The 14,753-nt window shown below is 40.6% G+C and overlaps 1 protein-coding gene across 2 annotated transcripts; it reads left to right on the top strand.

Annotated features, from left to right (window-relative positions):
• Window positions 1-210: 210 nt before the first annotated feature.
• Window positions 211-13,995, top strand: LOC114772446 (integrin alpha-V-like). 2 transcript variants are annotated; one of them, XM_028965329.1, is made up of 30 exons: window positions 213-464; window positions 610-737; window positions 3,008-3,099; window positions 3,192-3,297; window positions 3,817-3,878; window positions 4,103-4,148; window positions 4,292-4,414; window positions 4,705-4,749; window positions 4,831-4,874; window positions 4,980-5,036; window positions 6,965-7,017; window positions 7,116-7,321; window positions 7,416-7,610; window positions 7,701-7,746; window positions 7,899-8,006; window positions 8,480-8,535; window positions 8,732-8,886; window positions 8,977-9,114; window positions 9,205-9,272; window positions 9,453-9,594; window positions 9,694-9,783; window positions 9,914-9,993; window positions 10,082-10,162; window positions 10,275-10,380; window positions 10,972-11,130; window positions 11,232-11,348; window positions 11,508-11,621; window positions 11,832-11,939; window positions 12,026-12,148; window positions 12,879-13,995. In XM_028965329.1, the coding sequence occupies exons 1-30, from the start codon at window positions 325-327 to the stop codon at window positions 12,981-12,983; spliced, it is 3,093 nt and encodes a 1,030-aa protein (XP_028821162.1). In that variant the 5' UTR covers window positions 213-324; the 3' UTR covers window positions 12,984-13,995. The 2 variants fall into 2 exon arrangements, with proteins under 2 accessions (XP_028821163.1, XP_028821162.1); XM_028965330.1 differs by lacking the exon at window positions 12,879-13,995 and having other exon boundaries at window positions 211-464; window positions 11,873-11,939.
• The last annotated feature ends 758 nt before the right edge of the window (window positions 13,996-14,753 follow it).

The following is a 14,753-nucleotide window of genomic DNA, read 5'->3' as shown; positions in this document are numbered from 1 at the left end:
ATCACAATCACTTCATTGTCAATTTCAATAATGCTTTCGGTGAACCTCATCTCAGTGTAGGTTCAAGCAAGTGTGTGAGATCAATAGGAACCATAAAGCGTATATATTCTTAATATCTGCTCGAATCGTTCCACTCTTACGTGGCGTGCAGAGATGAATGGGATGAGTCCTTAAATCTCCACTCGTCGGCGTGTCAAGCCCTCATCTCGCGGTCTCCAGAAGTTCCTGGTCGCGCCAACTCCTCCCAGACGGACGTCCGTGGCCTCGTTTCGTCTCGTCTCGCCTCGTCTCTGCAGCAGGAGAACTAAATGACACTCGGGCAGCATGGAGTGGCTGATCGTGCTCCTGATGGCCGGGGACATGGCCGCGTATAATCTGGACGTCGCCAAGCCGTCGGTCTACAGCGGACCGGCCGGAAGCTACTTCGGCTTCTCGGTGGATTTCTTCACTCCGGACGACAGCCAGTACGCACGTATTCAACTTAACTTGCCGACAGCTACCGAATGTGTTCACAGTAATATGAAGTTGTCGGAAATGACAGTAATTGTACTAATAATGACGCTGCGGGATGGTTTTTTAATAACGCGTCGTTTTCACGTCGCGACGAAGGCTGAACCTCGTGGTCGGGGCGCCCAGGGCGAACGCGTCCGGATCCGCGCTGGTGGAGCAGGGCGCGGTGTTCAACTGTCCCTGGCAGGGCGGCCAGACGTGCCAGCAGCTGAGCCTCGACAGCGCGGGTGAGTCCGGCGTTCGGAGCGGGCGCGTCGCGTCGCGTCGCGCGTAATGCGCGGTCGTGTCCGGACACGCCGCGGCACGCGTGACATTGCCGATCCGGCGCTCACGGTGGCTCGGAATGCGCGGAAGAGGACCCTGAAGCCTCTCTTTTTTTTTGCCACAAGACTGAGTTGCACAGGATAAATGGAGACGTTTGCGCAACAGTTCGTGGAGACCGTGGTCAACTGAAGCACTATGTATTAATTCAAATTTTATTTGTCACATACACAGCCATACACGGTATGATATGCAGAGAAATATTGCGAAGATAACCAAATATTACAATTTTAAGATTTTAAACATTACACATAAATATGTGTAACAGGTAGGGAAAAGGTGTGGAGTATAGTAGTTCTCCCACACCGCCCATCTGCTACGTTCCCTCCACAGTAGCTGCAAGCATCAGATTCAAAATACTGATGCTGGCCTATAAAGCCAGACGTGGAGTAGCACCATCCTACCTCACAGCCCTTATTACACCCCGCACTGCACCTCGTATACTCCGAGCCTCCAGTACTGCTCGCCTGGTCCCTCCATCTCTGAAGGTACAAGGAAGACATTCATCTAGACTCTTCTCCGTCTTGGGCCCTCTGTGCTGGAATTAACTTCCCCTCGAGGTCAGAACAGCTCAGTCACTGAGCACTTTCAAACGGCAGCTCAAGAGCTTCCTCTTTAAAGAATATTTAGATTAACTTGTAACCTTCATATTGTTTGTCTTATTGAATAAAAGATTGTATTCATAGTTGGGGGTCCTGGTGAACCAGAATTGATCACTTCATTGATTGTAACATGGAAGCACGTTGTATGTCACTCTGGATAAGGGTGTCTGCCAAATGCCTTAAATGTAAATGTAAAAATGTAAATGTTGTCGTTGAGAGCTTGTATAGCCTGCGGGAAAAAGCTTCTCCTCATTCTCTCCGTCTTGGCCTTCAGGGAGCAGAAGCGCTTCCTTGATCGCAGCAGAGAGAACAGTTCTTTTTTTGGAGTGACTGAGGTCCTTCACTACCTTCCTGGCCCTGGTCCAGTAGATGTAGATGTAGATCGATTGAAGGTCAGGGAGCTTGGTACAGATGACGCCTTCAGCTGATCGAACCACCATCTATAGAGCTCTGGTGACACAAGACCCATCGGTTGATGCTCTCATCCATTTACATCTGACTCCACCCCCCCATGCCAGAGGCCTAGGTTCTACACAGTACCCGTCAGGGCACGCCTGCGTCGGCGTGGATGGGGCGTGCCCTGCCCAGACACCAAGACTTCAGGTTTCGAAACCCATTCCGAGGCGAGGCGGGCGTGTTTGTCTCCTGCCGTTTGCATACCCTGTGGGCAGGTAAAGTGGAGAGCAGAGCCAGGTCCAGGAAGCCGAAAATTTTTGTAACTTTTTTGCTGTGTATTACTCAGTGTTAACATACTCGCCTATGAACCAAAAGACCACAAAGTCACAGGTTCAAATACCACTTAGCAAGAAAATGTCCAGATTGTATCCAATTAGTCATTTTTTTCTCATTGAGGTGCTACGTGGTGATATCAATTGCTCCAGAAATTAAATTCAAAGGTTGAATGATTAATTTTTTAGTAAATTATGAAGTACAGTACATTGGTATTTTTCATATACACAGCTCAAAAAATAAAGGGAACACAAAAATAAGACATCCTCGATCTGAATGAAAAATTCTTGTGAAATACTTTGTTCTGTATATAGCTGAATGTGCTAACAAAATCCGATGAAACAAAAGTGATCAAATTTATCAGCCCACAGAGGTGTGGCTCCAGACTTCTATCTGTGAAGCGCACTGTTCCAAATTTGCCAATCTTTGTGTTCTCTGGCAAATGCCAAATGTGCTGCACGACTGAAAGCACAACCCCCACCTGTGGATGTCGGGCCCTCATACCACCCTCATGGAGTGGGGTTGTTGCCCTGCTGGGTTGTTGCCCTCCTATGTCTCCTACACGTCTCCTGATGTACTGGCATGTCTCCTGGTAGCACCTCCATGCTCTGGACGCTACGCTGACAGAAACAGAAAACCTTCTTGCCACAGCTCGCATTGATGTGCCACCCTGGATGAGCTGCACTACCTGTTGTCACCTGTTCTATTTGTAAAGCAGCCTGTGAAATTGATATTCAGTCAGCGTTCCCTTTATTTTTTGAGCAGTGTATATCATACCTATAGTGTGACATTTGATATCAGTGCCAGACATGACGAATCTATAACAATGCTATATTCCTTTTCAGTGGAGCGAAAGAATTCAATGGGGGTCCAAGTGGAGTTCAAATCTCGCCAGTGGTTGGGTGCAACTGTTCGCTCTGATGGAGACAACATATTGGTGAGACTTTGTAACACGTAGCATCAACTGATTATGGGCTCAGTAGAGCCAGCATATGTTTTGTAATAATGTGATGTGTGGTGTTGCTTCAGGCATGTGCGCCATTGTACAAGTATGGCACCGCTGATCAAGAGCCTGTAGGAACATGCTTCCTAAGGAAGGGTGGGAAGACTGTTGAGTACTCACCATGCCGTACTGGTATGTGTGTTTTAGACATATCCTTAATACAATATTAATGCATATACAGTATATGAACATAGTATATGAATTGATTTGGGGATTATACAAATTATTTTTTATTACTGTACAGTAGATATAGGTATAACTCCTGTTAAAATGCCAAGTCAAGATGTGCCATGCTAATAGACTTCAAGCCAAGAAGACAAAATGAAAAGATGCTTAAATTAAATATTAGCTAGTTAAGACTAAATATTAGTTTAAGGCTGTTTTTGTTTTACATTAAAAAAAATGCCATTTTAATCTGTAGTTGCATTTTTTTAATATTCACTGTAGTTTACATTATACAGCTGTAATCATAGCAAGTCCTGCATGGTGAGGACCCTGAATTTGTCAGCTGAATTAGACTTTCTGCATGAAGTTAACCCAATTAAGATGTCTTCTCCTGCTTTTTGATGCAGGGTTGATTTGGCAGCTATTCTTCTGTTCTGTTGCTTCTTACTTTTTTTTTTCATGAACACGCATTAATGTTTTTCACAGGATCATCTGGTCCACAAGGGCAAGGATTTTGTCAGGCTGGCTTCAGTGCAGACTTTTGTAAGGTATGTATGTTAAGCTATAAAATATGTAATTGTATTCATTAACCAAAACATTTTTACATGTATTTATTTTATATATACACACACACACACACACACACACACACACACACACACACACACACATATATATATAAAGAGAGAGACTACATGTGTTTCTGTATGAATGTCTTCACCTTCAACAGAAAGGCTGAGATTTTCTTTCTTGTTGCCTCCTCCTGAAATAGAAAAATAGGGTGGTGACTGGAGGACCAGGAAGTTATTATTGGCAAGGTAACACTGACTAGGCCATAATGTATTAACACATGGTTTCAAGATGTGCCCTAAGCTATTTAGTCATAACTTCCAGCAGGATGGGTTCATGTTTGAGGGTGCACATTTTGTTGATTGATTCACAAATGAATATTTTTTTACAGGGCAGCTGATCTCCAATGACATTTCTGAAATAATTACCAGATTTTCTGGACAACTTGTCACCCCCTATGCAAACCAGCAGGCCACCCTTCCAGCCACATATCATTTTGATGACAGTTACCTTGGTAAGTATGTGATGCCACGGTGCCCCTGGTACACGGCAAATGTTTTGCATTTTAATTAATCAAAACTGCATTCCCCATCAGGCTGTCACATGGAAATAAGGCCCTATCAATAAATTCATTGTAATAAACCCATATCAGTCCATATTATACTCTGAATAAAGGACCATTGCAAATCTGACATTATTTAGGTGCCCAGTGTGCACATGACTTGCAACATAAAATGCACGATCAGCTTAATCCATGGTATGTAAAAGTGTATGTTTTTAATACTTTACATATATTTTGTTTAGGTTACTCTGTTGCTGTTGGTGATTTTAATGGTGATGGTGATGATGGTAAGATGACATCAGTTACACACTGCAGAACATTTAGTTAACAGCATAAAATAATTTTTCCCCTATTCCTGCTTTTTATAGATTATGTTACTGGAGTGCCTAGAGGGATTGAGACTCTTGGTTATGTAAGATATTTTAACTTTCTTAGTTTTTTTTCTCAAATGCCACTGACCAGTCAGGTCTCAGTTTTAATAGAAGCCAGAAGATCACTTTCTTCTCATATTGTTCAGGTGAACATTTTGAATGGGAAAAACATGAAGTCTGTTGCAAACATTTCCGGACTACAGGTATGTACGCGAGCAGTTGAAACCAAAAGTTTACATACACTGTATAAAAATACATAGAGCTTTTTCTTACTGTCTGATATTAAATCATACAAAACCCTTTCAGGGTTTTAGGTCCGTTTAGAGATGTTTTTATTACTTTCTTCAAAGTCAAAAGTTTAAATACATTTGCTTAGTATTTTGTAGAATTGCCTTTAAACTGAATGACTTGTTTAAGTCATTCAGCTTTGGGTATCCTTCCACAAGCTTCTCACAACAGTTTAATGGAATTTTGGCCCATTCCTCTTGACAGAACTGGTGTAATTGAGTCAGGTTTGTAGACTCTGACCACAAATTTTCTAAGGGATTGAGATCAGGGCTTTGTTATGGGCATTACAAAATATTGACTGTATTGTCCTTAAGCCACTTTGTAACCAATTATGCAGTATGCTTAGGGTCATTGTCCATTTGGAAGACCCATTTGCGCCCAACTTCCTGGCTGATGTCTTGAGATGCTGCTTTAATATTTAAACATACTGTTCTTTCTTCATGATGCCATCTATTTTGTGTAGTGCACCAGTTCCTCCTGCAGCAAAACACCCCCACAACATGATGCTGCCACCTATGTACTTCACAGTTGGGATGGTGTTCTCAGGATTGAAGGCTTCCCCCCTTTCCCTCCATATATGACGATGGTCATTATGGCCAAACAGTTAAATTTTGTTTCGTCAGACCACAGGACATGTCTCCAGAAATTAGGGTCTTTGTCCCTGTGTGTATTTGCAAAGTGTAATCTGGCTTTTTTTACATCGCTTTTGGAGTAATGGCTTTTTCCTCGCTGAGTAGCCTTTCAGCGCATGTTGCTACAGGACTCGTTTCACTGTGGATAGTGATACACTCTTACCAGCTTCAGCCAGCATCTTCACAAGGTCTTTTCTGGGATTGATATGCACATTCCACACCAGAACACGTTCATCTCTTGGACTCAGGAACCATCTCCTTCCTGAGCGGTATGATCGCTGGACATTCCCATGTTGTTTATACTTGCGTATAATTGTTTGAACAGATGAAAGTGGCACCTTCAGGGATCTGGAAATTGCTCCCAAGGATGAACCAGTCTTGTGGAGGTCCACAATTCTCTTCCTGATGTCTTGGCTGATTTCTTTAGACTTTCCCATGCTGTCACAAAAGGAAGCAGTGTTTTGTGTGCCTTTAAATACATTTACATTTACAGCATTTATCAGACGCCCTTATCCAGAGCGACTTACAATCAGTAGTTACAGGGACAGTCTCCCTGGAGCAACTTAGGGTTAAGTGTCTTGCTCAGGGACACAATGGTAGTAAGTGGGATTCGAACCCGGGTCTTCTAAATACATCCACAGGTGTTAAGCATATCCTAGCGGTTAAGAAAGCGGCTCCGTAATCAGAAGGTTGCCGGTTTGAATCCCGATCTGCCAAGGTACCACTGAGGTGCCAGTGAGCAAAGCACCGTCCCCACACACTGCTCCCCGGGTGCCTATCATGGCTGCCCACTGCTCACAAAGGGTGATGGGTTAAATGCAGAGGACACATTTCACTGTGTGCACTGTGTGCTGTGCTGCTGTGTATCACAATGACAATCACTTCACTTTTTTTTCACTCAGTTGGTGTCAATTAAACTATTAGACGCTTCCCTTCCAAAGTCATGACATCATCATCTGGGCTTTCCCAAATAGTTTAAAGGCATAGTAACCTTAGTCTATGCAAACTTTTGACTTTGAAGAAAGTAATAAAAAAATCTCAAAAAAATTCTCTCACACATGATTTTAACACTTAGCAAATAGAAATGATTTTGGGCATCTGAATAGGCCTAAAACTGAAAGGGTTTTGTATGATTTAATTTCAGTTTTATGTCTTTTTATACAGTGGATGTAAACTTTTGGTTTCAACTGTATGTCTCTCTTGTGACTTAGATGGCTTCCTACTTCGGCCATTCGGTTGCTGCGGTGGACATAAACGGTGATGGGTGAGTGAAAACTCTACTCCTGTTAGGCGTGGTAGGTTTACCTGCTGCCTATTTTCATAGTCTGTGTCCCTTACATTGCGTTATTCAATCATTCTTAGGTCGATGGACCTATTAGCGGGCGCTCCTCTATTTATGTATCCTGGATCTGATGGTAAAATCAGAGAGCTGGGGCAGGTTTATGTGTATCTTGGAAAAGGAGGATTTTCCTTCCAGCCGCCATTGTTTTTACTTGGCTATGACATCTATGGCCGCTTTGGTAGTGCCATCAGTCCACTTGGAGATCTGGACAAGGACGGATACAATGGTAAGCCATATCAAACACATATGTTAAGCCGAAGCATAAGTTATGCAATACAAAATAATTTAAAATAAATTCAATAATTTAAATGATTTCCCAGATGTAGCAATCTCTGCTCCATATGGTGGCCAAGATGGGAAGGGTGTTGTGTATGTGTTTAATGGGCAAGCAGGAAGTTCAGGGCCAGTACGCACCCAGATCCTGGTAGGTCAATGGGCCTCAACCTCCACATTACCACCAAGCTTTGGCTTTTCTTTGCAAGGAGCGACTGACATTGATAAAAATGGCTATCCAGGTAAAAACAGACTACGGTGAGAATATGTTTCATAAACAATTACAACAATATGAAATGTGTTTATTTTGTTATATGTCTGTCACAATGCAGATGTGCTTGTGGGAGCATTTGGGTCAGATAAAGCAGTTTTATACAGGTAAAACTTCAATACAGATATCTAACCATTTACTTTAATTGTATATTGAAACAAATAAATTGAGGTTTTAATAGTAAACAGTGTGTTGCAAATTGAGTATGCTGTTCAAATCAGTTGGTTTGTATATATCTTCTTTTTTTTTTTTTTTGCAGGGCACGTCCCATCATCTCCATCAATGTCACTCTGGACCTCACTCCTCAAATTCTAAGCCCAAAGGACATGTCTTGCACTCTTCCACTCACATCGAATAAAGTCAGCTGGTGGGAAATATTCCAAATAATAAAAAAAAAAATTAAAATGCTAGCATTAATACTGTTATTATTGTAATATTTTACTATAACATTTACATTTACAGCATTTATCAGTATTTATAAGTTAACAGCATTTATAAGTTAACATTCAATGCAAACTTCTTGGAAAATGCCAGTTTAATGTGTCTGAAGTGTGGTGTCTTCGACAGAAATTGAATTTGTACTGCATGAGGGCTATTTAACAAACTAGTAGCACACTCTGATGAAAATCAGTCTCGGACGTTGTTGAGGAGATACTGATGTTGTACATGTAGTGACAGAGATGGCTGATGATTGGTTCCCGATAAAGGCTTAACTTGCAATACAGCCAAGGAGCCTCAACACGGCATCCACATTTTTAGGGCCAGCATCAGTTTGACTGAGAGGTATGCAGACGCTTTCAATAACTTCATGCATATGACTTGTTTTATTGCCTTTTTCAGCTTTAAAGTTAAATATTGTCTGATGGCAAAAGGCTATGGACTCTCCCCTACTTTCAGTGAGTGGCTTTGTTTTTCTGTTTGTTCCAAATGTGTTTAAGCATGCAAATCACATTTTCTGTGAAATGAGGAATAGATGAATGCAAGCATTATAGCATCCCTTGCTTTTTGTCCCTTTTCTTGTCTAGGAGATGCACGTTGCTTGTACATTTCCCACTTGTGAGACTAATAAAGGGTCATCTTGTCTTATTTTAGAGGTCACGGTTAATGTGTCACTTGATTGGTTGAAGCCGAAGGTGGCCAAAAAGAGAGCTCTCTTTTTGCTAAGCAGCTCCTCGCTGAACAGCAAAGACATGACTGTGTCCAGCAACAGCCAGCCCACATGTGACCTGCTGGACGCCTATCTCATAGTGAGTTTGTAGCATTTAACCTGATAATTCTGCTAAGCTTATCAGTCAGTCAATAGTCTGTAAGATGCCACAAATCTTTGTGTACCTCAGGCAGACTCAGAATTCAGGGATAAGTTCACACCCATAGCCGTGTTTCTGGAGTACAAGGTGGACTACACCAGTGCTGCAGACTCTTCGGGCCTCCAGCCCATCCTCAGCCAACTCAGCTCAAGCAACATGATCAAACAGGTTAATGCGAGCAACAAAGGGACCTTTACTAGTGGTGAGTAACATAAGACTAAAAAAAATGAATGTGTTCCCTGTGCCTTTGATGCTTAGGTTAGTATCTTACTGGAATGTGGCGAGGACAACATTTGCATACCAGACCTGCAGCTTTCGGTTAAGAAGTAAGTTTTTTTTAAAAATCTGTTTAAGTCAGTTTGAAAGTAACACAGATTATGTTTAACTGTCTGTACTACTATGAAGAAGAAAGCAGAGGATCTCTACTTAGGTCACTGGACATGTACCTACGTATACTGCACACTTTTTATAGGTTTGTGTCCTTACCTATGACTGTGTGCTATTAGTGACAGGGACCAGGTCTATATTGGTGACGACAGTCCAATAAATCTGGAGGTCACAGCTCAGAATGCTGGAGAGGGTGCATATGAAGCTGAACTACATGTTATCATACCACCACAGGCAGAGTTTAACCGCATGGTTAATCCGGTACGGTTGCACCAACCAAATTACTACCTGTAACAATAAGCTTAGATAATTAAACCTTGACCATAGGTAATTAAACAAATGCATGCTGTTTTGACAAAGGGAACTCATGCATCATGTGCCTACAAGCAAGAGAATCAGACAAGAGAAGTGGTGTGTGACCTTGGAAACCCTATGAAATCAGGAACATCTGTGAGTAGCCTGTCACAACAACACTCTTTCAGTAACTGCTGTAGTTAGACCACTGAAGTTGGCCATGAAATTAGAATGGCAGCTTTACAACTTTTCTTCTTCTCCTTCTCTGCCTTTTTCCTTTCCATAGGTCATTATTATTCTCCAATTCAGCTTGAACCAAGTGTCTGACGTTGACACGGCAGTGACATTTCAACTGCAGATCCGCAGGTCCAAACAGATACAGTTACATAAAGCTAATTATTGCTAGTTCTGTCTAAAGACTTAAGAGTCATTAAAATGTATGTTGTTTTATTAGCACCAACCAGCAAAATGGAATCAGCAGCCTCATTTCCTCCACCACAAAACTAGCTGTTTTAGCCACAATTGACATCCGTGGGTAAGCAAAATCTGTATGCATTCATATGCCATTATGACCATAGTACCTAGAAAATGTCCAAAAGAGACTTTCAAATGCTTGAAATTGAAACAGAAAAAAATGGTTCTTTCAGTGTGTCGTATCCTGATGAGATTGTCCTACCCCTACCGAACTGGGAGCCAAAAGTTCCCCCTGAGGTGGAAGATGACATTGGCCCAGCAGTTGTGCATACATACCAAGTACTGAAAAATTTGTCATTTACTGTGTGTGAAGTTGGTTAGTCCAGTGATTATTAATCACATATGTCTGACGTCGTATTGGAGAATATTTGATAAGATCATCAATATTATCCAATGGGTTGTATTATTCAGAATATATTAAATCTAAGGGTAGCTATGTGATTACATAAGCATCATGTTAGCAACGCCTATACACAAAGTTACTATACTATGCAAAAGATTTAGGCAGTATTGAAACTAAAGAAAGGTCACTCTGAAAATATGTAAAACACACAAATTCTGAATTCAAATGCAGGGGCAATGGTGGCCTAGCTGTTAAGGAAGCAGCCCCATAATCAGAGGTTTGTCGGTTCGAATCCCAAAGCGCCAAGGTGCCACTGAGCAAAGCACTGTCCCAACACACTGCTCTCTGGGCGCTTGTCATGACTGTCCACTGCTCACTAAGGCCGATAGGTTAAATGCAGAGGACACATTTCATTGTGTCACCGTGTGCTGTGTATGACAATCACTTCACTTTCACTTTTCACTCCATGTTAGAATAAACAGGAGGTTGTTGTTTCGTCACTGACATCCTTCTTTTAAATCAACCAGCTGGTGAATATAGGACCTAGTACAATAAGCAAGGCTGTAATGGAGGTTCAGTGGCCATACAGCTTCACCAATGGGTCGCTCTTGTACATCACGCGATTCCAAACTGATGGTCCAATACAATGCAGAACAGATGCAGTAATCAACCCACTTAATCTTACTGTGAGTACCCACATGTGTACAAATACAGTTTGAATGAAAACTAATAGGCTGACCTAGTCACTGGTTTTATTTTGGGGGGGATATTATGTACTTTTTTTTAGGCAGCGATTGACACAAAAAACCAAACCACCCCAGATGGTGGAGATCGGGGAGAAGGACGAACGCGTAATCGTCGTGACATTGACGAAAAGCCAAAGGAGGATGAGCTTGTGATACTGGTATGTTACCTTCTAAAGATTCACCAAACCGATATGACCAATAAGCTGTTCTTTGGTTTATATACATTGCATTTTTAATGCTAATAGATAAACACATAATTCTAAAAAACAGTACTCTTTATGTAAAATGTCTAAAAAGATATACATTATTCTTTGTAGGACTGCAGTAAGGCCTTATGTTTGAAGCTAACATGTGATGTAGGCCGTCTGGAGAAAATGATGTCTGCCACACTATATATACGCTCACGACTTGCCGTGGACACCTTCCTCAAGGTATCACTAATTCTTCTTGGTGTGTCCTTTTTTGAACTTCTGCATGCAGCAACTCATACTAATATTATATTGATTACAGATAAATCGTAATCGTGGCGTGAAAGGTTACAGAAATATAAACTTTCATCTCTTACACTCTTTCTGTCTACAGCTGTAATGGTTTTAGTTTGTGTGTGTGTTTGTACTCACTACATTGTGCTGCCGATTCAGGAAGAAAATCAGAACCGCTCATATTCTGTCATCTCCACCAGCACCTTCTCTGTGAAAGAAATGCCATATAAACAGCTGCAGTACACACTGCCTTCCGGCTCAACTAAAGTAGGTGTTCACACAAGTGTGCATTTTCGATCCCAAAGAAATAAGCACAGTCTGAAGTTAACATACAGTAATGTATGTTTCTGCAGATCACTACTCTGGTGGCAGCAGTGATCCCTGGAATGCAGCTGGCAGTTCCTTACTGGATCATAGTTCTGGCTGTACTGGCTGGACTTGCACTGCTGGCTCTGCTCATCTTTATTATGTACAAGGTTGGTCCAATTTCTGTGTGTATATATAAATATTTAAATAATAAGGCATTAGCAACTTTATTGCAGATCGTGCAGGTCACCGTGCTATTTGTGTGGTTTGGAGTGCGTCCTCTGCTGCCATGTCTCTTGTCTTGTTGTGGTCTTGTGTTTAGATTCCCCTCCAGCGTTACTGCCCTTTTTTTATGAACTTACTATAATAATTGGTCATGGGACGCTTATCAGCGTAAGCCAATGCTTTTCTGTTAATCCAATCTTTTTTGTTACATAAATCATATCATTTTTTTAGAAATTTTGTCATGTCTTTAAAATATACATACTGGCCTTCCTGTATATTTCAAGTGTCCCATGGTCACATTGATCAGCTATTGCATATGCATACTTGTGCAAAGCATGGCATCCAAACACCAGCAAAGAAAAACGTATTCACTAAACAACATTTAAAATAAAAGATTATTACATAGAGTAGTACTGTAGTCATACATTTTTAAAATGCATTTCAATTATCCATTCTTTTGGACTGATGTTACTGTTTATTATCTAAATCACTGAAAACAGTTCTAAACCTGTCTGTGATACAGTTTAACACCGGGCTCAGGGTGGGGCAGCAGCTCAAGGCTGTGTGATGCAATGTCCTATATATTTTTCTAGAAATAGTAAGAAATAGCATTAGTATTGGTCTATAAATTCATAGACATTAGTAAATAGTCATCTGTGTGGCTTTGCCTTCTAGTGTGGATTTTTCAAGCGAAGCCGTCCCCCTCAGGAAGGTGACCAAGAGCAACTACAGCCGGGACAGAATGCAGAAAACAGTGGAGAAACCAATGCGGATCCCTGAGCTAATGTCACCACGTCATCCTGCAGCAACTCAAACAGGGAAATAAGTAAGGAGTGGGCGGCAGACTCGATGATTATTCACTGAATAGTTATTATAAGCCCTTTCCTTACAGACAGCCTATTCAGAATCAGAAAACTTTATTAGTCCAGAAATTGCTTATTTAATGACTGGCACAACACACAAGTGTCACACTCACACACGTGACAACAAGATCACAAACAGACATGACACACAAGAGCAATAAAAAACAAATCATAGGGAAAATCCCTGGGATCCGTATGAATAAATTAGACATAGTAGCACTGAGGCATTAAACCTCCCACTACGTTTAGAAAAAAATATATAGAAACTATATAGAAATATATAGGAACTTTAAAAAGTTCCTTTTTATGCTGAAAGTTTCAATAATTTTTTTCTGTGATGCTCATCTCTGGGCTTTAAGGGGTAAACATTTTGTTGAACATTATTTACAACACTGCTGGTATAAGTCTGTTGTAATACATACTAAATAATATAGATCTGAGCATTAAACTGTACAACATCTGAACATAAAACATGTTGTGAGATTAGAAATGTCTGTTGCGTTGTCACATGCAAAATCTGCTGTCATGGTACAAATATGGGATATTTATAGCTATATCCTAAAAGTATGCACTGCTTGGCACTAAATGGATTGCAAGGGAATGGGCATGAATTCTCAGGGTTGGTGAATATTATTGAATTTTGAAAATAGTTTACACTGTTTTTACCTGCTGTACTTACTGTAGTCCTCGGCAAAGCTGGTTCTTATGGTCAATGTCCTGAAAATGTCCACTGGATTACAACACATTTACTCGAGTTTGGATTCCGGTCCTGTAAACAGGCTAATCATGGAGGTAGTTAGTAATTCCTAGAAATAATAATTTGTATTTTCTTGTGACCATTGTCACAACATTTATCCGCCAATGAATAAACATCATGTGAATGAAATTCTCAGAAAAATAAAAAAATAAAATGTTCTGCCAATTTAAAATATTTTTGTAATTATTTCTTTAATTGCTGACCTAATTTGTTTACAGTGTTTAGTATGCAACATGTATAGGATCAGACGTTTGTTCAGGTTGTCATGTTGTGTTTTCACCGCAAGATGGCAGTGCCATCCTACATTTGACAGCCATGAAATTATTTTTTATTAACATCATAAAAACATTTATAAAATATACAACAGAAATGAAGAATCCGTAGACATTATATGATTTCATTTCCTTTCTTTCAGGAAAATTGTAAATGACATATATTTAATTTACATAATAATGTAAATGACAAATTAGATTCCTTTATTTAATGTTTAGTGCTTTTTCAGCAAAGACAATTATTTGAATACTGAATGACATCCTGAATTACACTGGTTTGTAATACCACAGTGCTTTTAGTCAACATGACATACTTCATATATATATTGTCCAAATTTAATAGGTAGGGAGGCATGAGTCAGTGTCTGCCTCCTAACTGTGCACACTGTGGCTGGTTCGAAGGGGTCATTTTCCCCCTGCTGTGCTGTCGTAATGAGAGGTTTCACAAAATAAACTGCTTTCTGGAGTCCACTTACTTACTAAATGCCGCATGCATAAGCTTTTATTAGTGCAGATACACAAAGAGTAATGTCACAGAGCATCTCATTTATTTTAATGTTTATTACATGTGACATTTCGGAAATGTAGCTTCACCCAATTTGTGTTCATGTTACCTTAAATACATTTTGTTTCCCCGTTCTGGTTCTTTTGCAAAAGA

This window comes from Denticeps clupeoides, unplaced genomic scaffold, assembly GCF_900700375.1.
Source record: "Denticeps clupeoides unplaced genomic scaffold, fDenClu1.1, whole genome shotgun sequence".
Lineage (NCBI taxonomy): Eukaryota > Metazoa > Chordata > Actinopteri > Clupeiformes > Denticipitidae > Denticeps > Denticeps clupeoides.
This window is presented reverse-complemented; position numbering and strand designations above follow the sequence as displayed.